Source organism: Stegodyphus dumicola, chromosome 6 (genome assembly GCF_044657685.1).
Source record: "Stegodyphus dumicola isolate Sdum_Otavi_A_Nest chromosome 6, ASM4465768v1".
Lineage (NCBI taxonomy): Eukaryota > Metazoa > Arthropoda > Arachnida > Araneae > Eresidae > Stegodyphus > Stegodyphus dumicola.
The window spans coordinates 40,441,255-40,469,050 of NC_140773.1; the positions used below are offsets into that span (position 1 = coordinate 40,441,255).

General features: G+C 33.6%; 1 protein-coding gene and 1 long non-coding RNA gene across 2 annotated transcripts in view; one reads left to right on the forward strand and one right to left on the reverse strand.

The window, feature by feature from the left end:
* Nucleotides 1-392: 392 nt before the first annotated feature.
* LOC118189942 (uncharacterized) lies at nucleotides 393-24,306 on the reverse strand. The gene is made up of 3 exons (XR_004758341.2): nucleotides 24,142-24,306; nucleotides 20,920-20,960; nucleotides 393-773 (listed from the first exon to the last, which is right to left on the reverse strand). It is a non-coding gene; the product is annotated as an uncharacterized LOC118189942 (long non-coding RNA).
* Nucleotides 24,307-24,949: 643 nt separating this feature from the next.
* The window catches only part of LOC118189944 (RNA-binding protein MEX3B-like), a 30,453-nt gene continuing 27,606 nt past the window's right edge, over nucleotides 24,950-27,796 (forward strand). The window contains exon 1 of the mRNA XM_035360668.2: nucleotides 24,950-25,435. Within this exon, the coding sequence (XP_035216559.1) occupies nucleotides 25,201-25,435 (235 nt within the window). The 5' untranslated portion in view covers nucleotides 24,950-25,200. The remainder of the gene's footprint in view (nucleotides 25,436-27,796) is intronic.

Consider the following 27,796-nt stretch of genomic DNA (forward strand, 5'->3'; position numbering starts at 1 on the left):
TACGGCGGGATGCTAATTCGGCAACAAGAATGCGAAGCCGAGATTCACAGTTCAACCGCTGGTAGAATTTAAAAACGTCCGCTCACAATAGCGAAACCACGCTCTGACTAACCTCAATCAATCAAACAAACAATTTATTGCTGAGATAGCGCACGAAGCGCGCTGTTTGCAGATCGTGAAGAGTTGCCAATAGGCACATGACTTTAAATATTCTGACGTGGTAAACTGAAGCATTGAGGTGATGAAGAAGAGTGACAATAAGAGGCCGCAAGCCTAAGAAAGGCAAGACAATAAAACGCGCGACAAGACGAAGCAGTGCTGGGTAGTTGAATCATGAATTTGTACTGTTGTACAGTCATTAAAGACTTGACAAAACGAAATTGCGGGAAAACCTGCAAGATCTCAAAAGACACATTTTATTTATACATAAATACAATATTATAATTGAATACAGGATACATATAAGATAAATACTAAATAATGATATAAGAAGGATAAATACGGAGTTTATGAACACTATTTACAATTATTGACAGTATTATCCTACATTAAGCAGGGAAGTTCCCGTCTCGAACAAGATGTGCCGCAAGCGGCCGTAGTTCTTTTGTCTTCCAGTAGTAAGATGTAGTCGAACACCTTTAATTTTTCTATGTGAATGCATTGGACCGCTTTCTGGAAAAAACACCGGCCCAGGGTGCCGAACCACTACACCACGAAGGCACTGACTAACCTTTTTAGGACTTCAGCTTCTCTCGTTGACTCCAGTTTACATCCTGGCGAGGAAACGCGACAGAAATCAGAAAGGATAGGAAAGGCTAACAAGTTAATATAACTATTAGTAAAAATAATGTACTTCACAATTATTACTGTTTATGTTATTAGTCTTGAATGGATAATAGCTGAAGAAGCTGAAAAGCATCTGGCTCAACGAAATGTTAAGTATTCCATTCTGTACAATACATTATCGTGTGATGTAATTACAAACACACACAAGCATATATTTTTTTCAACTTGCTTTTTCTTCATTTGACAATGAATGTTTTATTTCTTAAAAAGATTTCCCTGTCGCCAGCCTTTTGTCTCTTTTAAAGATCCCGCCTTCAAACGTAAGATAAAAATATGTTAAATAAAAATTCTAGCTTCAATTTGCAATAGCTCCTTAATTCTTCATTTTAATTTGATTATTTCCCCCTTCTGTTCTAAAACTAGTAATTACTTTTATTTCTTTGGAATAATAATTCATTTCTAGATTAATCAGTGTCATATGACATATATATAACGCTATGACGAAAATAACTTACTCGTACATAAGCTTTCAGACAATAATAATTTTAGAGCTTTGTTAATCATCCAATTAAAGTAACATCGAAATAGAAACTAACCGAATCGAAATTGAAGCATTCTGAGTTAAGATTTTTTTTTTTTTTTTTTTTTTTTTCTCAACACAGCACATTTCGTTTCTGTTTCTCAGGCCTTCTAAACTACTACTGCGTTGCTCCTTCTTTCTCAGAGATATCAAATGTGCATATTCTAGAGCAGGTATAATCTAAATTTGTTTTGAAATTAGTAATTTGATTTGTTCTCGGTTAATTTCTAGTATTTTATGTGTTTTTTATATTTTCATTTCAATTTTTTTTTCACTTTTAATTTTAATCTTAAACTCCATTGTAAAAGCGTACTTAATTTTTTAACATTATGATTTTTTCACGTGGCCATGATTAATGTACATCTTTAACGGACTGCCTCTGCATCCAATGAGTTTGTTTTAAATTCATGTTCTTTGTTATTTTATTAGTATTTTGTATTATTACATTAATTTCAATTTTAAATTTTGTAAAAAGTGTCTTATTTCTTTTGCTTTGTTTGACTCTGGAATTTTTATTGTGGATTTGTGTTTGTTGTTTTCTATAAAAATTAACAGTGCATCGGGGAGGAATTCAAAATTTTCGGTGAACTATTATAGTTATATAATTTAGAATAGTTAATCAGCTAATTTTGGATAACAGAAACGCAGTGGTTTTTTGGAGGGAGGGGAAGGGGTTCAGATGAGTTTGATGTACGTCCTCTTGATAACGTTATATCAGATTTGATTGCATTCCTCTTCTTATGCATTTATTTTTGTGGTTTTTGTACTTCTTTAATTCTTCTAACTTAGGTTTATTTTACATATTTATAGGAAATTTTAAAATTTACCGGTGCTGAATTTTCACTTCTTTTGGGTCATTGTGGAATTGGTCCTAAATTCCTTACATTTTGTCTATACTGATTATGTATGTATTATAAAAATAAAAAATAAAAATTTTAGGTATCAGAAATTTAATATTTAATAATTATGTTTAATAAATTAAGCAATAAATTTTAAAATCATTTTATTTAGGGAAGGTTATTAAAATTTCCATTACGTATATAGTTATATTTTTGAATTATTGTTAAAATTAATATTAAGAATTTCGGGATTATTTCAAGAAGAAATTTTTTTTTTAAATTCGAATTTTAAGAATTTTCTTATTATTGTGAAAATGAGATGAATACGAAATACGAATATAATTTTGAATGTTAGTATAGGAAATAATATACAATTGAGTTTTGAGTTATAATATATTGAAACTATTAAATATTACTATACTGTATATTGTTACAATGAGTATAAAATTTTAAAGATTGTAAAAGCAGTGTATGTTGAGGAAGTACTGTTTCAGAAACACAAGCCTGTTGTTATCACTGTATAACTGTTACTTTTACTCTCCTCGTACAAGGAAAAGTCTCACATTTTATGATTGAGTATATTTTTTTATATGTGAAAGAATGATCTTTTATAATGAAATGTTTTAGTGCAGTTTTCAAAGGCCAGTTACCTTATGTAAGGAACGGAGGCCTTTATAAGTAACTACCCTGCAGAATCGTAGCTAGGATTTTCAGCGTCCGGGCACAATAGAAGGTTTCGTACCCCCCTGTAACTGCCAAGAATGGAAAATATTTCATTCTAAAATTTCGTAACATTAATTTGTAGCCTCATGGATGCTGTGCTTGGGGACAGATGTGTCCTCTTGGCCCCCCTAGCTACGCCACAGCTGCCCACCATTCTTTTAACTACTGTCGAATAAGCACATCAGTCATTTAATATGGATATGCCCAATTTTACATGGATACATTTAAATTTGAAGTACTACGGTTCCATTCAGTTTCGTATAAGAAGGAATTATGAATGAAATATAACAACAATTAAATCATAATTTTAATAAGAATATTACTATATTTATGTAAGAAAATTTTAAAAATTGTTAAAATATGTGTTATAAAAATGTTAAAACATATTTTATGTATTAATGTATCTTACAAATATGTATTTTATAAATATAAAAATTAATATGTTATAAAATTTTGAGATTTGTTGCGCTTAGTCAAAAATTTTATATTTGTGATATTCTGCGAAGAGATAAAAAATTTTAAAAAGCCTTCCCTGAAGAATTATGATTATGTGGAATTTCCCGAAGCAAAGATTTTTTCTAATTCGATTGAATTACTGTATTTTATTAAGACTCTTAAAAAATTATCATACTTTGAAATTACTTAAAAAATTATTTTGGTCAAAAATAAAATAGAAAAACTTTTTGACTTATATTTCTCAAATGATGTATATATAATTTTATATATATATCATTGCAAATTAGCTCGCAGTAATAATTAATCATTTTATTTTGCTGCAATTGAATTTACATAATTTAAAATTTTAATTTGCTTGATAATTTTAATAAGATAATATTGTATTTGTTTAATGCGCGAAAATACTAAGCATGATTATATTATAGTTTTTAAAAAGATTGTTTTGTAATTATATATATATATATCTGATTTATATGTATATTTAAACAAATTTAAATTCTTAATAAATACGTATAAAAGTAAAAAAGCAAATTTAAATTCTAAAAAAAGGAGAAAAGCCAAAATAATTTAAAATAATTTTTAAAAATAATGTGCAAACATGTAAAAGATTTAATTCTCGAACTAATCTACAATATCATTTAAATTCAGAAGCATAAGCAAATCAAGTGCAAAATCTATCCATGAAAATAAATCTACTAATTTAATAAATTAAAATTAAATTAAACAATTTTTTTTTTTAAATGCATATGTGAATGACCGTAGAGTAGGCAGGAGACAGACTTATCAAGGGGAAGTTGCCTTCATACCTAACTCTCCAATCATTCAATTCGTGTTTCGTCATTCATGCAGGCAAGGGTAAAAGTCAAAACCAAAAGTAATTCCAATAAAGTGGTACCCTTAGAAATTAACATTTAAGTATTAACATTTAAGAATTAAAGTTCAAAAAGGAAAATACTAATGAAGTCTTTTGAGTAACAAGCAAGTAAAGTCAAGAATTAAACTTTTTCTTAAAAAATTAAATTTTTTAAAATTTATTTTTTACAAAATAATAATAAAAAAATCTAGAAACCAATGTATTTTAGAAATCCTTGTCTACAGAAACTTCCCCTACACGAATATGCATATCAATAAAAAGAAACTATAAAAGAACTGTACATAATCCATATAAACCAATAAGAAACAAAAAGAACTAATTCACAATTTTTTAAAAAACAAATATATTTAAAAATATAATTTCATATTTAGAAAATACTTAGATACTACATAAAAATTTTTTTAAAAAAATACTTAAAGCAAGTAAATAGTAAGTTTTAATTTAACTTACCTACTATATGAGTGTTGGGGTCTGCAAAAGTGTTGTGAAAAAGAAGTAAGTGTGTTCTTCAAATTATATAGATGGCGCTTATGTAGGTAAAGTTGAGTGTCAAGCTGCTATCTTTGTTATAGTAAAAAGATTTTTTTGTAAACATTAATATTGTTGCGTGCGTACGGGTTCGTTACGAAATGAATGCACAAGTCCGATGAAAAATGAACAAAAATTTATTATTATCACAACAAAAATGCTTAAATTTTCTCAAATTATCATGCAGTATTACAATATCTCACAGTAGTTATCTTTTAACTACTCAAATGTCCAATAGAACGTAATTCAAAACAGCTAAAGAACGCTAATCCGCGAATTCGCTACAATCAACAACAGTAGTTTTCTAAACAACAACAAACTAAGCAACTACTACAAACTGAGATGTTTTCCTCCTTTTATAAGATTTTAAAATCACGCGCTAGAATTTTCCAGCACTTTCTCGAAATCAAAAAGAGATATTTATTTATTTAATGCACGCGCTCTTGTATTTTTAATTTTTCCGGCTTAGCTTTCTTTTAATATTCGTCACGCGCTGCACTGCGCGAGAAATAAAACCATTTAATTTATAATTGAACTAACATTAGCTTTTTAAATACCAAATTCGTAACACTGCCCCCTTCCCAAGGACTGCACGTCCCGGGCAGTACAATCCCTGGACAGGAAGCTAAACTTACAACTGTGGCATAAATGCAACTGAGACATAAACATTACATTACAATATCAAACAATATAAACAATAAATGCAATAACTAACTTAAACAAATCAAATGCTATCAAATTCTAAATACAAAACAAATACTAAATACAAATCAAATACTAAATACAAATTTATAAACAAAAAGGACCATGGTCTGATACTATTTACAATTATTTACATTACGTACTATGGCCATAGTAATGAGCTAACCTGTCGTAAGAGTTCGAAGACTCACGGATCCGAACCATGACGTCATTTAGCCTGTTTAGGATTGTGTGCGAACCATCCCAAGGTGACTGTAAATCAGGCCTGACTCCTTTTCGTCGAATCGGGTTCCACAACCACACCCTGTCTCCTTAGTTGGATCTATGTCCAGCAGCTCTCGTGTTGTATCTGGTCTTCACTTTCTCCGTCGCCAAGTTGACTCGCTTTCGTGCGGAACGGTGCATCACTTCAAAACGGGCCTTGACATCTTGGATGTGTTCCTCAGGCGATGAAGGCGCATCCGTACGGCGATGAAACAGGCGGTCACAAGGCAGACGAAGGTCTCGACCGAAGAGCATCTGAGATGGAGAATAGCTGGTAGTCTGGTGTTTCTTTTCGACCCTAGCATGATTTCGGCTGTTTCTCGAGCTGGTTCTTTCGGACAAAGCGTCAGCATTTCCAGGTGAGGATCCCTTCTTAGGATGGATAGTCATGTCTTTAGATCCTGAAAGCAGTTTGTTGTTTTTCAAGTCTAAGGAAAAATTGTATTTCCTTAAAAAGTCCAATCCGAGTATGCATGGATCTGTAATATCCGCCACATATGCCGTGTGATGGTAAGCGGCACTTCCAAACGTGATGTTTACGTTTAACTTCCCAGTTATGTCGATCTTGTCACCAGACGCAGTCTGAAGGGTAACACAGGATGGCGTCCAAATAAGTTTATCTTTAAACTGTTCAGCTAAATCTTTCCTAATGATGGTAACATTAGCTCCTGTGTCAATGATCATACTGCAAGGAACTCCATCGATATTCCCATTGATGGACAGTCCGTTATTGTTGCCACTCACTGTATAAATTTTAAGAGCTTTAAAACAAGGTTTTTCACTATCTGGCAACCTCCGTTCCTCGATATGGTCACTAATTTGTTTACTGCGTTGTTGCTGGGAAATGGTCTTATTTTCCGTACCTCGGGGTGTTCTGCAGTTTCTTCGTATGTGGCCTTCAACTCCGCAGTTCCAGCACTTTAGAATTAGTTTCTTTTCACTTCTGTTCCGTCTCAAGCCACTGACTTGCCTGGTAAAATCATCTGCTTTATATTCCGTACCCTGGGGTGTTCTGCAATTCCGTCTTAGGTGACCTTCACTACCACATCTCCAACACCTTAGAGCCACTTTCTTCTCGCTCCTACTCCGTATCAAATCTTCGACTTGTCTGGCTAAATCATCTAAACGAGCCATCAGTTGATCCACTGGCTCATGGACTCGCACAGCTCTAACTGGATGGCGGTCTCGACGGGTGACTTGCTAGGCTGCCTCAAATTTCAGGGCATACACTAAAGCGCTTTTCAGATCTTTAACATCCGCCATTCGCAGTGCTTTCTGTATTTCAGGGTCCCGGATGCCATCGATGAAATATTGCAGGGACAGGATTTCCCTTGTTTCTGTCGGGCACTCCGAAAAGGCGTGATGTGACAGCCTTTCAACATCCGTGGCGAGCTCCTGAAGCGTTTCGGTGAGCTTCTGTTGACGAGATTTTAATTGGAGCCTGCTGTAGTCTTTTAAACATTTCTCGCCGAAGCGCAGCTCCAAAGCGCCGGATAGAGCTTCGAAATCTAGCCTTTGATTTTCGGGAAGCGTCTGCAGGATATCCGCTGCGTCTGCTCTCAGAGAAGCGGCGAGATGACAGGCCTTAGCTTGGGAATCCCATCCATTCGCATCCGCAACGATAGAAAATTGTGTCCTATACACCTGCCAGGAGGTCTTCCCATCATATGTAGATAGTTTCAGAACGGAATGAGCAGGCATCGATAAAAATTTAAAACCTTCAGAATTGTTTCCTACCGTCGCTATGCACTTCTTTAGGCTGTCAACTTCTTTGGCGACGGCAGCAGAAACCCTATCATTAATTTGTTGTTCGACGGCAGAAACTCTCTCTTCTATATGTTCTTTTACAGAAGAAATTCTTTCTTCTACTTGTTCTTTTACCGAAGAAACTCTTTCTTCTATTTGTCCAACTTTAGTTTCAACCGCGTCTATTCTGCCTTCCATAGCCTCAAATTTATTTTCTATTACGCAGGTAATTTCTCTTTTCATTTCGTCCTGACCTGCTTTCATCTCGTCTTTAAGGGATTTCATCTCTTCCTTAACGCATTCCTGGCCCAATTTCATTTCTTCCTTAACGGATATTTGACCAGCATCCATTTTCTCTTGTACAGCTTTTATATCTTCCTTAACGGAGTTGACGGCTCCTTCCATCTTTTCTTGGAAAGCAGCAAATGCAGTCATCATTTGCCTGAATTGTTCTTCCATCGCTCTTGTTATTGGCATTCAAACCCCACTCCTGACACCAAAAATTGTTGCGTGCGTACGGGTTCGTTACGAAATGAATGCACAAGTCCGATGAAAAATGAACAAAAATTTATTATTATCACAACAAAAATGCTTAAATTTTCTCAAATTATCATGCAGTATTACAATATCTCACAGTAGTTATCTTTTAACTACTCAAATGTCCAATAGAACGTAATTCAAAACAGCTAAAGAACGCTAATCCGCGAATTCGCTACAATCAACAACAGTAGTTTTCTAAACAACAACAAACTAAGCAACTACTACAAACTGAGATGTTTTCCTCCTTTTATAAGATTTTAAAATCACGCGCTAGAATTTTCCAGCACTTTCTCGAAATCAAAAAGAGATATTTATTTATTTAATGCACGCGCTCTTGTATTTTTAAATTTTCCGGCTTAGCTTTCTTTTAATATTCGTCACGCGCTGCACTGCGCGAGAAATAAAACCATTTAATTTATAATTGAACTAACATTAGCTTTTTAAATACCAAATTCGTAACAATATTAAAAATTAAATTAAATTAAATTAAAAATCCTAAAGGTAGTAATATCAATTATTTAGGGAGTTAAGTAACTGAGCCAATCAAGAGATGTAAGTTTGCTTGAAGGAAATTAAAGTGAAGTGGTATGTGAAAAAAATGTAAACTGTTTGTAATTTGAAATTTGAAAATTGTTTGTAATTTGAAATGTGTGTTCTGTACTTTAATTTTTTGCAATTTTCACACAAAATATCTTTCACTTAATTTTTTTAACATTTTCACAATTTTTCAACAGAACACACATTTCAAATTACAAACAGTTTACATTTTTTTCATATACCACTTCACTTTAATTTCCTTCAAGCAAACTTACATCTCTTGATTGGCTCAGTTACTTAACTCCCTAAATAATTGATATTACTACCTTTAGGATTTTTAATTTAATTTAATTTAATTTTTAATACTAATGTTTACAAAAATTCTTTTTACTATAACAAAGATAGCAACTTGACACTCAACTTTACCTACATAAGCGCCATCTATATAATTTGAAGAACACATTTACTTCTCTTTCACAACACTTTTGCAGACCCCCAACACTCATATAGTAGGTAAGTTAAATTAAAACTTACTATTTACTTTCTTTAAGTATTTTTTTAAAAAAATTTTTATGTAGTATCTAAGTATTTTCTAAATATGAAATTATATTTTTAAATATATTTGTTTTTTAAAAAATTGTGAATTAGTTCTTTTTGTTTCTTATTGGTTTATATGGATTATGTATAGTTCTTTTATAGTTTCTTTTTATTGATATGCATATTCGTGTAGGGGAAGTTTCTGTAGACAATGATTTCTAAAATACATTGGTTTCTAGATTTTTTTTTATTATTTTATAAAAAATAAATTTTAAAAAATTTAATTTTTTAAGAAAAAGTTTAATTCTTGACTTTACTTGCTTGTTACTCAAAAGACTTCATTAGTATTTTCCTTTTTGAACTTTAATTCTTAAATGTTAATACTTAAATGTTAATTTCTAAGGGTACCACTTTATTGGAATTACTTTTGGTTTTGACTTTTACCCTTGCCTGCATGAATGACGAAACACGAATTGAATGATTGGAGAGTTAGGTATGAAGGCAACTTCCCCTTGATAAGTCTGTCTCCTGCCTACTCTACGGTCATTCACATATGCATTTTAAAAAAAAGAAAAATTGTTTAATTTAATTTTAATTTATTAAATTAGTAAATTTATTTTCTTGGATAGATTTTGCACTTGATTTGCTTATGCTTCTGAATTTAAATGATATTGTAGATTAGTTCGAGAATTAAATCTTTTACATGTTTGCACATTATTTTTTAAAATTATTTTAAATTATTTTGGCTTTTTTCCTTTTTTTAGAATTTAAATTTGCTTTTTTACTTTTATACGTATTTATTAAGAATTTAACTTTGTTTAAATTTAAATTTCATTCCTTGCAGCAACGGCGCAAAGAATATTTAATTAAATATGTATTTAAATTTAATTTTTTTAATTAAATTCAATTTATTCTTATGATTTATATGTATATATATATAATATTTTGGCAGTCAGGCAATGGAAATGATGAAGCTTAGTAATCTGTTCACTTCAAAGTCCAGGTGTGGTCGTGGCAAAAGTGGAAGACATCAGACTTGAAGACACAGAAGAATTTAACTTTTTAGTTCCATCTCTTTATTCAATGTAAATGGCAAATCATTCAGAGATTACGTATACGATAGTAATTTTAACTAAATAGGATTAACTTTAAATTTGCTGCGTCATACTATTCGAACAAAGGAGACAGATGGGAGGAGAGGCAGCAAAGATCTCATCGCAGCAGGAGGAGAAAGCAGTCTCTGACGCAAAATGGCGCGAATTCTTCATTTATAGGAGCAGTTACGTAATATGCTCGAATGTTCTTGAAAGTACTGGTCTAGGGAAAGATCCTGAAATTGCGGAAAGTTAATTAGAGGTTGCCTGTTCGCGTAGAGTAAAGCAATCGTATTTTGTATATTATTTTAATTAGTAAATTCGAATAAAACCAAGGCAGTTCCTCTACATTATAATAATTGCAACCGTGTAAAAGAAGTTTAACACAATATCAAAACTAATTCAATTAAGAAAGAATTCATAGTAGAACAATCTCGAAAAATAAAAATGCGAAAGAGAAAACATGCAAAATTATACTAATGAAAATTAATCTCCTCTTATTAAAACTCCAATTCAGAACTCACCAGGGGAAAATGAATTAAAGCTTCATAAAGGTCGATTAATATGTTACGTAAATATGTTTCGTTTCCCTGGTCCATTTCAGATCAAAACCCGTAAAGAGATATCATCAAATTTTTATTAAAGACTTTAAAAATTCATATGAAACCGAAAACTCAAATCAGAAGTGTACCAGAACTTTCCCTGTGCAATTTTGAAACACTTGGAAAAAAGAATAAAACATTACGTAGTGCCAAAATGACAATTAAAAACCATAGAACTTAACATTACATATATTTAAATTCAAATCTATGCATATATATATATATAGAGAGAGAGAGATACTATAATATAGTCCTGCCCATTATTCAGGACGCAAAGGTAATGATGTTGGATCATCTGCTCAGTTTGTCCTCTTCGAGAATTAGTGTCTTTTCTGCCCTAAAGCAGACTATGGCCGTTAAAATCCCCTATTATTATAAAGAGCTCGGACAGCTGCTCTATGAGGGCATTTAAATGCTGTTGATCAACATGCTCATTGAGGCAAATAAAGAGAGGAGAATGAAACCACAGTAGGAAAATTTACCCGTATAGCGACAACTTGAAGGGATGTCGTCAGAAGAAGTGTGTCTGATGAATATTCAAGTGAGGTAAGGAAATCTACACCTCCACTGGCACGTTCACATGCAAAGTTATTTTTCCTGACAAACGAAAACCGTTTCCTGCATTGCCAAGCACACAGGATGATAAGCATTGACCAGCATACTTTTGATGTCCAGCAAATTTCGGTGGAAGTCGCGACAGTTCCATGAGACGAGAGTGACCAGTATGATTGAAGTTTGCTCTTTCTGAGCTGTTTCATAGTTTTTTGTGGAAATAGCTTGGAAACTTCTAGACACTCCTCTATTTCCATATTATATGAATCTAAAGATTCAGGTAGTAGGGAATCAGATAGTATCTGAATCTATCTTCAATAGATTCAGCATATCTATCTTCAGTCGACCTGATTTTTAATCAGAAAGTATCTTTAGATTCAGATAACATGCCATCAAAAGAGCTGTTGCTAAGGCTTCTGCTTTTATTAAGGCTTCTGCTTTGTTTGGAGGGACATTTTTGGGTTTGCTTTGGATTACAATTTCTTTTTGTTTCTATGACATGGATTGGATTTTCCTTTTTCTTGCTTGCAATCTACTGGGTTTTTATTTGGTTGATTCTGTGTACTTATTGAAGTTTGGGTGGCAACGGTACCTGTTGATTTAAGGGCACTGGCATATGATATATTTGGTTGAAGCTGTGGTGTTTTGAACCAGCCTTTTGGCTTCAGCATAGGAAATGTTCCTGGTAACTTTTGCCGTCTGTACTTCTTTTTCTGATTTCCATTTTGGACAGGAACAAGAAAATGCTGGATAGTTACTCTTGCAATTTATGCACAATGCCTCAGCTGTGCAATTATCGCTATCGAGAACAACCAGCGAGCATCGAGCGCACGTAATGTTGCCACGACAGGACAGCTTGGAATGGCCGAAACACTGGCGTTGGAAGCATCTCATAGGGTTTGGAATATAAGGTCTTAAGGGCAATTAAGATAGCCAGTATTGATATTTTTCGGTAGATCAGGCGAGTTGGAGGGCAGGATCGCGTGTTTCGTGTCAATCAACTGACCTTCGTTACGCGTCTTGATCTGTGAAGTGTCTGGTGTGCAAATATAGAAAAATAACACTTCTCTGACTCCTATGGAACCAATATTTTATTCCTTACGATGTTATAGATTCTTATTCATAAGATTTATTTACATTTTACATGCACGTAGCATCGCGTGACAAAAGCTCGAAGTTAGTTTACTTCGTTCTTCGCGGAGACTAGAAGGTGTTGCCATTCCGCTTTAACTAAATTTCATTAGAAACTTAACGGAACTGAAGCGACGCCACACACCCCCTTTTTAGTGACAGCGATTATGGAAGATAGTCTTTAAAGTGACTAGGAAACTTCACATGTCTGCCGGTTCTAGTAGTCTTGGTTTCATGATGAGTTTCTGAATTTTCTTCAGTGTTCTTGAGTGCAGGTGTTTCCCCAAGTTTCGCTTTCTTGGAATGGGAGTTTTGAAAAGGAATATCAGAATCTTGCACTAGGAAACATGGCTTTAGTCTGTCTATTGAAACTCTTTTAACTTTTCCTTGGATTTCAATATCGAAGTACTTATCCTTTGTTGCTCTTACAGGATACGGTCCAAGATAGACAGGCTGTAGCGACGAATTATTAATGTTGTTGTATAGGAATACGTGAGAACAGTTGGAAAGATGTTTAGAAACAAAGACTGTTCTATTTCCATGGGTGGTGGTAGAACTTGGCTTCATAGCTCTTATTATTTTCTGAAGGTTTTGAGAAAATTCAGACTGTTTCATATGAGGTACTGTTGAAAAGAATTCACCGGGTAATGCTAAAGGAGTTCCGTATACAAGTTCTGCGGATGAGCAACCTAAGTCTTGCTTGATGGCAGATCTTATGCCTAAAAGAACGAAAGGCAATGCTTCCAGCCATGATTTTGATTCGAGTAGATGACATTTGAGACTTGCTTTTAAAGTTCGGTGTTGTCTTTCGATCAAGCCATTTGCCTGTGGATGGTACGCAGTTGTAGTGTTTGTATGAAAACTAAGATATTTTCCTAAAGCTTGAAAAAGTTGGCTATCAAATTGCCGACCTTGGTCAGATGTTATGCGATTCGGAATTCCAAAGCGTGAAAACCAAGTACAAATCAAAGCTTTAGCAATAGATTCTGCTGATTGATCTTCTAACGGTACCGCTTCGATTCATCGTGTATAACGATCGATGATGGTTAGAAGGTATTTGAATCCTTTGCAAGGAGGTAGCGGACCCACCAGATCTATGTTTAAATGCTGGAATCTGTGTGGAGGTACTTTGAATTCTCCCAAAGATGAATGTGTAAGTCTGTGAACTTTAGATCTTTGGCAAGATAGACATGCTCTAGTCCATAGTTGGCAGTCTTTATTCATATTGTGCCATATGAAACGTCGTGTTATCAATTTTATCGTGGATCTTATTCCAGGATGAGATAAATTATGGATTGAAGAAAATATTTTCTGCCGAAACTTTGCAGGGATGTATGGTCGATTATAATTTGTAGAAGTATCACAGTAAATTTTCTTGTCGCTGTCCGGTATAGGGATCTGTAGGATTTTTAAGTTTGGGTTGTTTTTTAGTATCTCCAAGTCGTCATCTTCTTGACAGTCTACTATAGTTTGTAAGTCTATTGCAGATGGTACAGAAATGGTGTCTATGCGAGAGAGAGCGTCAGCGACGGTATTTTCATGCCCTTGTATGAATCGGATATCGGTTGAGAACTGGCCAATATATGACAGTTGTCTAGCTTGTCGTGGCGAAGCTTTTTCCAAATTTTGTTGGAAGGCAAATGTTAGTGGTTTGTGATCCGTGTATATTGCAAAAGTTCGCCCTTCTAAGATGTATTTGAAATGTTTTACTGCTGTATAGATGGCTAAGAGTTCTCTGTCGTAGGCACTATATTTTTGTTGTGCTGATGTCAAATTTCGGGAAAAGAAACTTAAAGGTTGTTTTTCATTATTCACAATCTGATGTAAAACGGCTGCAATGGCAGTATCGGAAGCATCAGTTGTTAGCGATATTTCAGCCTTTTCGGATGGGTGAGTTAAGTTTGTGGCATGAATAAGTGCATCTTTTAAGATCTGGAAGGCGTTTCTTGTTTCTGCCGTCCAGGTTATTTCTTTTCTGCAGTTCTTTTTAATACCACTGAGCAATGTTGTTAAAGGGTGTTGCAATTTCGCACAATTTGGTATGAATCTGTGATAAAAATTCACCATACCTAAAAATCGTCTTAAACTAGTAAATGACTTCTGGAAATGGTTCTGGGAAATTTTTGATGGCATCAACTTTCGTTGAAAGAGGTGTAAGTCCTTCAGCTGACACTTCGTATCCCAGGAATGCAAGTTTTGTTTGACCAAATTTACACTTTGCCGCATTAATACACAGGCCATATTCGTTTAGTCTCTCGAGGACTGCTCGTATATGTTTTCGATGAGTTTCTTCATCTGGAGAGGCTATTAGAATGTCATCCAAATAGCAAAACACGAATTCTAGTCCGTTCAACACACTGTTCATGAAACGTTGGAACGTTTGGAACGCATTTCGTAGGCCGAACGTCATGAATGGGAACTCGAATAAGCCAAAGGAGTGAGAATGGCAGTTTTCGGTATATCTTCTTCGCGAACTGGAATTTGTTGGTACGCTCTAATGAGGTCTATGGATGAGAAAACTTTTTTTCCAGCTAAAATGGAACTGCAATCTGTTAAAAATGGGAGAGGGTATCTATCCGGAATCGTGACGTTGTTTAACGCTCGATAGTCTACACAAGGTCTCCAATCACCTGATTTCTTCATAGCGAGGTGTAGTGGGCTCGACCAGTTACTTTTGGATGGTCTGCATAAACCCATTTGGAGCATAAATTCAAACTCCTTTTTAGCCGCTTTAAGTTTCTCAGCCTGGCTTTAGCGAAAACTGGTGGACCTCTGGTTTCGATATAATGTTCGATGTTATGATTTTTAACTTTATTATTAACTACATTGAGTTTTAACAAATCCGGAAAATCGTTAATGATACGTTTATATGGATCATTTACGGCATTTAAAATCGGAATATTATTATTGTTATTTTGAAAACAAGGAGTTCCATTGGTTGTTAAGAATGTAGTACCATCAATCAACTTGCGATTTTTAGAATCTACCAAAAGGTTAAAATTTGCAAGAAAATCCATGCCTATTATCGGTTTGTTTACGTCCGCAATTACAAAAGGCCATGTGAATGATCGTCTGAGTCCAAGATCAAGCTTGAGTAATTTTTGGCCATATGTTTTAATTTTCGTACCATTTGCAGCAAAGAGTTCTAATTTTGAGATGTTTTTTTTATTTGCAGGCAAGGGAGGAATGACAGAAATTTCTGCCCCAGTATCTATTAAAAATTGGGTAGCCGATTCTTTGTCGCTGATGAAAAGACGACTCAGCTGCACCCCTTGTCCCTCCGTCGTCAATGAGAGACGGGGAGCTGGTTTTCCGAACTATTTGTCTGTGATGTTGATGAGTACTTGCAGAGTTGTTTACACTTAAATGACTTATCACCGAATTTTTTATGATAGTAACAAATATCACTAGATCTGTTACCACTGTAACTCCTATCTCTTGATTTGGATCGGTTACGACAATAGGGACGACTGTGGCGTTGCTTGTTTAAAGCAGAAACTTGTAAGCTAAGTTCACTAACCTGTTTTTGTAAACTTTCAATCACTTCCGTTTTTACCGTTATGGATGATGCAGCAGCTATTTGGGTAGTAACAGGGTTTAATTCCCAAATCTTATCGGCCATTGTAGCCACTTTTGACAAATCTTCACTACTAACAGATATAATGCTACGCATATTAACGGGTAAACGTTGTAGCCACATTGTTTTTAGGAAAGTATCTGTTACTTTATCGCCAGCCAAATTACGCATCTCACACAGTAATTGAGATGGCTTTTTGTCACCCAGTTCTAACTCACTCAGTAATTTTTGGGTTTTTTGAGTCTCTAAATCAGCATATAATGAAATTAGTCTATTTTTAATTGCCGCATATTTATTATCTTGTGGTGGACTTAGCAAAATATCAGATACCTGTGACAAAATATCGGGTTCAATGGAACTTATAACATAATCATATTTTGTTTGATCTGCACTAATTTTTACATTTCTAAATTGTGCTTCTAGTTGAATAAACCATATTTTAGGATCTTGCTTCCAAAAAGGAGGAACTTTAACGCTTACCTTGGCGACAGATGCAGTTGTTGCTTTAATTTCGGTTTCGTCTTCGTCAGCCATTGTAGAATTCGATCACGCCGGGATACACCAGTGAAGTGTCTGGTGTGCAAATATAGAAAAATAACACTTCTCTGACTCCTATGGAACCAATATTTTATTCCTTACGATGTTATAGATTCTTATTCATAAGATTTATTTACATTTTACATGCACGTAGCATCGCGTGACAAAAACTCGAAGTTTGTTTACTTCGTTCTTCGCGGAGACTAGAAGGTGTTGCCATTCCGCTTTAACTAAATTTCATTAGAAACTTAACGGAACTGAAGCGACACTACAATCCGCTTAGCAGCACAAACCTTTTGGTAACCTAACTCGGAAACGAACTCTTCTTCTGAAACAAGCAGGAGGTCAATTTTCGAGATTACACCTCTACGGTAGTTCAGTATTTTGTGCGCTGACACTGATTAAGTATATAAAGATAGATACTTGTCCAAGTTTGGTTTGAAAAAGTGGATAGCCGAAACGGTATCAATAAGCAAGTCTACAGAACGAAGACGCTTTATGTTCCGTGGCTCACCTACGCATGAATGGATGTATTTGCTTACCAGGAAAGGAGACATCTTTTGCAATTCCCCAGAAAGACTGGAAACAACAAGGAAGCATGGACAATTAGATTTTTTTTTTTTCATTTGCTTTGGTACGTATTTTCTTGACAATAGTTCTGTCACTAATTGCAGTATCAGAATGGGTTTCCTTAGAATCAGACATTTTTATCATAAAAAATTGTGAAACCATATTGGAAAGATAAAAGATTCGGGTCGAACTGCCACGCCCACCACGGAGCTCAACAAAGGAATACAGAATCCTGTGTTACGGCTAGCCAGATTTATGCGCAAACTGAATTCCCACAGTCGACTTTCTCGAGAAGAGGAGACGGAAAAGAGGATAGATCACTGGTGCTCCAGGGTCATAGCACCCGTTCCACCAAGAAGATGACCCCCTGAAAGACTAAGGGTACCTCGGAATTGCCATACCCGTACTCACAGAAACGGAGCCCCTGAGGGACGTACATGTATGGTATACTAATACAAGTAGTACAGCGCTATTTATCTCTTTCCTAATCTGCCTATTTTATATGGTATGTAGTATTGTATATACAGTGTAATGATTAGATTTTATGTGTGAATAAGTATTTAACTGTATATGTTTTGTGTATATTTCACATACATCGCGAATTGCAAGTATTTAGTAAATTATATGTGTTTTGTATTTTAATTGCATATTGTTAACTAGAAGTGTGTATTGAAAGTACATTGCAACTATACATGCATATACTATACTAGAACGCCCGGCGGTCATACGAAAAGACCGCTGTTCTAGATATTATAAATTGTAATTAAAATGATTTGTGCAAAAGTGTCTGCTAATTCAAACTGAATTACCCAGGGCAGGCGGCGAGGACGCCCCTTTGCTTACTGCCCCACGGGTTTCCCCTTTCTACTTGCTTAATTGCTTAAAGCAGAGTGCAATGAAGGAAACCACTGGCGGTAGATTTCTTAAGAGCCACTGCTAGCTCAATAAATAAACGTGATTTAACTAATAAAATGTCAATTCACATGTCAAAGATCTCTTTGTACACAACATTTCTTGTGTAGATCTTTTCATCATTTTTAAGCTCGCCTTGCAGAGGACCATCCATTATTTTTAATTTTACGTCCGTTCTTTCACGAACTCTTGAACAGGCAACATAAAGTTGACCGTGTTCAAATCCAGGCTCAGGTAAAAACAATGCCAACGCGCTTAAGCGTTTGGCCTGAGACTTATGGATGGTAATAGCAAAGGCAAGTTTTACAGGAAAGTGTCTACGTCTCAATTGAAACGGCAACCCTGTGCCGTGGCAACTTCACCCCATTGGCTAGTACAGTTACGCAAGCAACCAATAAACTATCGGCGACACACACTTTAGCCGCTTATATATATAAAGATATAGTAGATGTACTGTATTCTACTGAACCGTATTGAATATTGTATATTGTGTGCACGTCATTCTATACAGCGTAACAATTAGGTTTTATCTACCAATAAGTATTTGTATTTAACTGTATATGGTATGTGTATATTGTATGCGTATAATGCACGTTTGCGAATTGCAAGTAATTAGTATGTTGTATGTGTTATGTATTTTAATTGTATATTGTTGGTCAGAAGCTCATATTGAACAAACATTGCAGCTGTACGTGTATATATGTGGTATATAGTATTCTATTGTAGTGTATTGTATTTATTGTATACTGTATGCAATAACTAGAAACGTCAGGACAAAAATTGATTGGATTCATATTAAAATTCTGAAAGCCCAATGAAATTAATTTAATTTGATAAATAACTGAATGCAAAAAAGAATCTGATAATGACTGGGGGAGGCATGGGGGATTGTTTAGTAAGTAAATAAATAATGCTTGTAAGTGAACTGCAAAATTAGTAAAACGTCTATCGTAGTGACAAGAATCGTAGAGACTTATAAACTCTGGATTAGAACTTACTGGCATCATATTAACTAATATTGTTTTCACTCTGTCCTATTCAATTCTGATTGCAAATTGTCATCAATGATTACCTTTCACCCTTTTACTTTGATTTAACTCTTTTAAATTTAATTACAACTTCTAAAATGAGTTAGTCGATGAATTGCATGAAAATGTCTTAGTTTCTCTCTCTAACTCTGCAACAAATAGCCACTGATTAAGTACATTCATCTGTCATCTCTGCCCTTCTTGGTGGTGGAAGATGTTGGTTAGTAGATTTTACACCGACCAGGCATTATTCCGTTTGATTTTTGCCTTATGTCGGAAGCCTCTTAGGTGGCGTTACGAAGTACTCTCCATCAAAATTGAGGGCAGAACTGAGCAAAGTCGTACTGTCACCTGAATGGTGCTCAAGGCTCTTGCCAACGACCGACGCAGGTTTGCACTCTTTGCCACGATGAATTTCGTGAACAGACAAGTCAGATAAATCACAACATTCTATTAGCGATATCATTTTAAAGCCTCCTGCTACTGAAAGATATAATATCTTAAAACAAAGATTTATTGCAATACATTCTGAAAGCGAAGGATTGAAAATTCGCAATCTGTTGTAAGGTCTTCAGCTTGGCAACTAGCGTCCTTCTCATTGTTGACTCACATATGCGCGCTTTAGCAGCTGACACCGTAAGTGGAGTGGCTAGGGAAAATAACGGGAAAGTGATTAGCAACACTGATTGCCGTACCGAAGGGCTCGTGTTCGAATGCCGGAGAAGGCACGGATGCTTATAAATGAATAGTGTCTGTGCAGATTGGGATTGCTAGGTTGGTGGCAGGTGAAGAGGGCTAGGACACCCTTAGATTCGCCTCTCCCGGGATTCTGTCTTTTAATATTGAGGCGGAACTAAGAATAATGATTGAGCGGACTAAGCATGTCACCTGAATAGTGCTCAAGGTTTTGATTTTTTTGTACTCTTTGCGACGATAATAATTCGTGGGCTTAGATAAGTAACAACAACAATAACACGATCTTAATAGCTTTTCATCTTATCAAAATTGAAAGCGTTCAAGCAGATAAAAATTTTAATTTTGAAATCTGTTATTCGGTACTTTTCCGTTTCGCCGTCGCAAATCTCTCCAAGCAAACTTTGTTGGCGACAACATATAGTATACACATAAAAAATGTTAACAAATGTTAGTTCTAAGAATTTTTTATTTTGAAGGCATAAACATTTTAATATGGTTTAAATTTTTGTAAAAAGCCACTAAATAAAGGCAATAAAATTGTAAAAAGACATTAATTTAAGAATTTACTATGCTATAATGGTTCAACATCCTGATTCGCCGGTTCGTATCACGTTACCCCAAGTGATCTCATCTCACGTAAACTACGCTACAAAAATATAATTCGCTCAGTAATTATCTAAATTAATTTCAAGTTAAATCTTAATTTGGAATACAAATCTAAACGCAAAAATTATTTCAATTCGTACGAATAGCTTACTCAGAAATTATGTAAAATCGCAGTGCTTTACTTCGTTAGTGCATTCTCATTAGAATTGATGAATTTAACCCTTGATTTTGCCTTTTCTATATTTTCGCCTTCGGGTGATTTCATCCTAATTAACTTAATTACCGCGAATGGTCTTAGGGCATAAAATTTAATTATCTTTGTAAATATTCTATGTATTTGTAAGGAACAATCAATCTGGTAAGAAATCGCTGCGACTTGTTTTGAAAATGAGGTGTAAAAGGTTACCAGCGAAGATATTCCATTTGGCATCAGTTGTACCATAATTAGCGACTTTATCGCCTGCGCTGGTAAAACGGAAAAGTACCAAAAAGGGTATCTTACCTTTAAAGGGAAAAAAGTCATGCCACAAAAGTCTTGGGATGCTAATGAAAATATAAACAAAAACATCAACAATAATGTAAACAAAACAATCTGAAACAAATCGGAGTAAATAAAAACATGTATAGTGACATCTGCACAGTATACGGTTATATGAAATGACTTTTTGATCAAAGCAAACAGGCAAGCTGTGAAACATTTTGAGAGATGTTATACCTTTTTGAAGAAGCTGCTTAAGTTAGCTACAATGTGTCAAAAAAATGATCGGCCACTCTATTTTTTTTTTTTTTTTTTTTTCAGGTAATAGGAGAGAAACTTTGGGTGCTAATTTTGGTAGACGGTTGCATGGATTTTTGGCGATTTAATTTGGCACAATAGTTGGCGCGCTTTTTACAATCGTCAGCAATTTTGAAGAACCCTGTTTTTACGTATTTTGCGCATAGTAAAGTATTGGAAACTTTAAAAAAATAAATATCGTTAAAAACAATGGATTTATTTTCTGTTGAAAACGTTGTTTTTTCAGATGACAGGCGTTATTTTAAATAAATACATTTACTACGCGTATAAAAACCTAAAGTAAGGTTACATTATTACTTTCATGTAGCAAAGAAATAGAATAAAAACACAGCTATAAAAACATTGCGTCAACGTTTAATTGAATTAAAATATTACGTAAATTGAATATCGAATTAAAAACAATCATACCAACGTTTAAAAGAATTAAAATATTTCTTAAATTCAAATACTTTAAAATAAATAAATAAGAACGCTTCGTACACTAGAGCTAAAATGACAGCAATTAGAAGTTTACTGCTCGTAAAAGAGGAGGCATGTCTAATACTTTTTTTACTGTTACAGCGGTTATTTCCTTCACGTGACTACAATACCATATACGGCCGACCTTTCGGCTCTTTTAACGATCTTCATCTGTGATCCACATTTCTCCCACTCCACTGAAGAAGCAATTAGCGAGGTTTAATCCAGAAATTTAAAATAAATTTCCTCTGAGCCTTGTAGCAATTTATAAATAAATCTTTGATTAGGAAAGCCAGGTTGGCCAAAATAAGGTCTCAAAGGACAATTTTTTTATTCTGATACCAATAATTCTTGGTACTTATCAATAATAACATTAATCTTTGAAAGGGGCATATCCGTTTCCCATGAAATCTAAGGAATTCGAAGAGATGAATAATAAAATTTTAAAATGGCGCGGTAATGCTCAAATATTCAGTAACTAATCAGGGAGCTGATTACATCACGCCTAGAATTAAAATTATTTAAATAAGCATACATAATAAAAAAAATTTTCAAAAAAATGCAAAATTAAATTGTATTTTAATATTTAACAGCCATAAATAATGTTTAAGACATTAGGTTAAATTTATAGATATTAAAACCAATTATAAAGCAAAGCGATGTCATTGATTACATCATTCACAACATAAATTATACAAAATATCATAAACAATAAAATTTTTATTTCAAATAAAAATGCAAAATTAAATTCATTTTAATATTTAGAAGTCATAAATACTATTTTAAACACGGAATTTATGCATAATAAAACACATTATTTAAAAAATAAAATGACAACAAAGTATCGGTTGCCATAAATAACTTGTCCAGCAATCGGTTTACCATAAGTCGTATCGCTAGAAAAAAAAAAAAAAAAAAAAAAAAAAAAAAATTAAATAATTAAAAAATTTGAAATGTTTCAGATTTTAAATTACGTCCAAAGGGGCGTTTTTTAACATTTTGTGTGTTACCTTTCTTTATTAAATATCATGTTCCTCGCACTTAAACCATAAGATCCAGTGCAACAGCAATATCGCAAAATAGTTTTAAAACGAGCATATCTTTAGAATTTCCGATACAGAGACTCACGCGCTGGAGATAAAAATGTTTTTTCTGCACAACGTTGCCATTTCTCGCTTTGAAATCCTTGAGTTTGTTAATCAAAAATTCGTCAAAGTTTTAAAAAATAGGAAATCGATCATAAAACAAATTTCAAATTTCAAATTTGGTCTTCCACATGCTCATATTCGTTGGAGGATTACGTTATTCAAAATTCGATGACTCTATGTACCGTTATTTTATGACAATGTGAGAAATATACATACATTTACGCAGATTTTCATTATTTAATTTCTTCAAATATAATGCAGGACTCTAACATTTTATGGCAACAGTTTGAAAAGTGAACCGACATTTATCCGTCCGACGCAAAATGCCAAAACGAAACTAATAGTCCTTCGGGATTCAAATCCCTTTGGACTGAAAAAAAAAAAAAAAAAAAAAGCCAAAATCTTTCTCTCCCCCCCCCCCGTGCAACCGTCTACCAAAGTAACACCAAATTTTGAAATAAAATAATAAAGAATATTTTATCTTTGAATACGTACTATTTTGTTAGTTCTGTCGTTGTACTAAATAAATTTGAAAAAATTAAATGTAAATTTAAAAAATAACATTTTAGGTTGATATGGGGGAAAAAAGATATCACAAAGTTAATCACACATTTTCGTAACTTCTAATTATAATCGTCTGCAATATATAAAAAACGTACCATATTCAAATTTTGATGGCTCTAGGTACCGTTGTTTTATCACAATGCGAGAAACATACCTACATTTATGCAAATTCTTCATTATTTAATTTCTTTAAATACAATACAGGGTTCTAATATTTGGCGGCAACAGTTTGAAAAGTGAATCGACATTTATAGTGATTCAAAGCAAAATGCCGAAACGAAATTAATAGCCCCTCTGGGCTAACGTCCTTTGGGCTACAAAACTTGTGGAGTCAATGACCGAAATATTAAGTGAAGTGATCAAATGTAGAGGTAATCAATCCCACGAGATATTAAGAAGCAAAATCAATGCAATTTTTTGGCTGCTTCTAAACGTATCCGATTATTATTGTAAGAATTTTTTTTTTTCATTAAACAAACGATAATGAATTTTGAATTTAATTTTTATCTTTTTGAAAATGCATTTACTATAAACAAAATGTTGAATTTATATATAATCAAAATAAAAGCCTTTCTCTTTGTTTAAATTTATCTTAGTTTTCATGTTCATTAAAGAATACAAAAATTCAAAGCGTCCGATCATTTTTGTGAGCCACTGTATCTTAAAGAATTAATGGCATAAAATCTCACATAAAAATTCTAGCGTTATATTTATAGATATTTTTGTTATAACAATTTATAGTTTTAAGTTTTCCTACCTGTGATATTTTTTCCTTTTTTAATTTTTTTCAATGGAGCTTATACTATTTCTGCTCACTAACTGATAAATGTTTTGATTTTGTAATCTTCTAGTAACATAAAATGACAGAAAACAAAAATGTCTTCTGTTTAATTTACATTCAATGAATTCTGCTAAAACTGTTGCCAACAAATTATTGCATGTAACAACAATGGAATTAATTCTTAACTTCATTGCCATTGAACACCATAAAAACATTTACAATTATTCAGTCTGTATAAAATAAATATAATTAAATAATAAAAAAAAATCTGTTAGCTGGTGAGATTTAAAAATATATATTATTTATTTCCATTGCTAAAAATATTCCTGTGCATCTGAATTGCTTTCCAAAATAGCTGTTATTTATTAAATCACTATTATTTTCATTTTCTAAATTATGATTTAAAAAATTGGCGGAATTATTTTAAGTACGCTTATCATTAAAATAACAAAAATATTCATCTAATAGACGTATGCTCCAAAGTGACCAAACTGCATTTCGATAAACGTAATTACTTTAAGAAAGAAAAAGAATAAAGAAAAACGGATTGTAAGAAAAAAGAAAGATGAGAGAGAGCATTCACTCCTCTGCTCCTTTCATACTAGAATTCAAGGTCACTTTGCGCAGCGCATTTCAAGATCAAAACCAAAAAGAAAGAGAAAATTTCAAGGGATGCTATCGTCAAGCTCGCGCAGACGCGGATGTTGCTCAGACGACTCTCAGCACAAAGGAACTCTAGGATGGAAAGTCAATCAAAAGTAAACTCCGCCTTACGCGCGGCATTACAACCAATCAGATTTAAATTTATTTCCCCGCCCTTCTCTCCGTCTATCTCTGCAGTGGCGCCAAACCCTTCAGTGACGTCAGGATCTTGTCCCAGAGAAGTAGGCACGACCGTCGGCTATTTGGACAGAGCATCGAATATGTTCTTTGTGTTAAAGCTGCTATTTGGATGTAAGGCTTGCTCCTGGCATCCTTAGCTTATTTTTATACAAATACTTAATCACCATTCTTAATCTGTGCTTAGAAAATACAATGCCAGCTAGTCTCTTTACTGAAATGGAACGCAGCAGTATCAGTATTCTGGAAGATCAGAGAGCACTTCAATTAGCCATGGAACTCTCGATGTTCACTTTGGGAAACGAAAGCGAATCGGGTTATAGTTCTGGAGGTTATGAATCCGAATCCAGAAGTAAGAAGAGCCAAAATACTACAGAATGTGTTCCAGTACCGAGTTCGGAGCATGTTGCTGAAATTGTTGGACGTCAAGGTAAGTGACAGTGAGAAAAAAATGGCTTTTAATGATATTTTCTATGCCTTCTCCCAGGGATCTCCATGATTCTCTTACAAGTATTAAACCTTAACGTTCTGTCATATACGTATTTACCTTTTATTACTTTTTAAAATTTTCCTTTTTATCCGTATTTCGAAGATTATTTTAATAAAATCTGTGGATCATATTTCGTATTATTGATTGCTGTTATATCAGAATTTAAATGTAAACAGTTTTGCCGATTAACCTTGCGTCATGCTGTATGATGGTTTGTTATTGTTACTTTTTCGTACCGGTAAACAAATTTCATCACATTTTCCACACAATATAGTCTAAAAAGTGCAAAATGTAAACTTTTAAGATAGTTTACCTATAAATTCATAACATCACTGTTTATCTAACCTAAATAACTTAATAAATTGTTTGTCTGTTAATGCAAAGTAAATGATTTTCGCTGTTAGTTTCATGTATTTTCATATTAACTTTCATTTAATTTCTAAAGATTCATATCTAAATGCTTGCTTGCTTCTTTATGGTAATTCAAATGATTCTTTTACCGCAAAGCATAAAGAAAACAATATTTATTGTTTGAAATTTAATGATTGTTGCTTATCAGTGTAGTATTTTAAAAACAAATGTGTGTTAGTTTAGTTTTAAAAATTTAAAGTTTTAAAATTACTCGGATATTCTCGCATAATTTTGATTTCAAAAAAGCATTTAATTTCATGACAACTTTTAACAAATATCTAAATTTTTATGTAGATCTTTAGGTTATACCATACAAATTGTGTATATTTTAGTGATTATGTATGGTAATTATCTTCTGCAATATCAAGAATAAGAAAATGGGAAGGAGGGTATTCTGAAATTTATATGCATTATTCACTTAGAAATTCGATTCATAGTGTTTCAGAAAAAGAAAAAGTTCATACTTTAATTTCTTTTGATCTTTCACTGACGTTCACAATCTCTTTTACTTTATTACTGGAATCTAAGGGTTAGCATTTATTTGTTTGGTAATAGTGGTACCGTTCTTTTATCAGGACCAGACTGAGAAATGTATGTATGTATGTGTTCATGTTTGCATGTATTATATGTACATATGTGTGTATGCACATACACACATACATATGTACATTTGTGCTTTTCGTACATATATTTCTGAATCTGGTCCCGGTAACAGAAGAGTACACCCAAAAATTTCTGTTTAATTTTTAGAATGTTTTGCAATGGGTGTGTAACAAGTAGAAGTGAAGAAAATCAAAATTTGAATAAAGTTAAGTGAAGTTGTCAAAAGTTAGAAATTTTAAGGAAAGTATGATACAGATCTCTTTTCTTCAAGTAACAAAAATACATTAAAATATTTTTGGAAGTCAAACATGGGTGCCTGTTTTTCAGGGGGGAAATATGAGTGTTTTACTTTTTTGGAGGGAGGACCTACATTAGATTCTGAGAAAACAGAGCTTTTTTTTAAAAAAACAAACTAGTCTATCATAGTTTGAATTTTTGGTTTAATCCTAGTGTATGGTACACGCAGCATTTGCCAGCATTAGGATGATCAGTAAATGTGGTGTTTATGATGAGCTGTAAATGAGTCATTTTGGTGTTGGTGACAATTTTCAGTCGCACCAAGGCCGCACTGTATACTAGGATTTTACTGAATTCTATCATTAAAAGAAAAGGCATTCATCATACTTGCATTGTACTTGAAATATTGTAGCACTGTGGAGCAAATGTTTCCAATTTTTATTTACTAAACAGAAATAAAATAATCTAGGCTGTAACAGTAATCTCATTAAAAACAACAAAAGAGAAAAGAAAATCGGCGAATTCCCTCGCGTTCACCACTTTCGCGTATGCAACACATTGACCAGTCAGCAATAACCACGTTAGTTTATAGCCGATTGACCTCTGATCTAATTTGCATGAAGAAAACAACAGAACATCAAGTCAACAGTAGCTTATTTTTCCTCATGCAAGCCAAAAAATGAAAACTTGCATGTAATTTAAAAAATTCATACTTTGGTTCTATAATGTCGACACAATACTTGCTGTTCTTAAAATACTATAAACAGTTAAACAAAACTTTTCAAGGTAATAGCTGTTACAGCTTTCATAAATAAGTCCACAGTATTTAATTGGGTGGAGATGAATTAAAGGCCAAACATCCCATTATTAACTTCTAATGAAGTGATATCGAATTTCTGCACTTATATACAGACTATCTAACTTTGTAAGAATAGTGCCTTTAACTATGGGAAGTGAAGTTACTGGTATTTGAAAATAATTTTTCAAAAATTTCTTTGTTGTATTTTTGCTGATTTATGAAAGCCCCTTATCGTTTTTTAAAAATTCGAT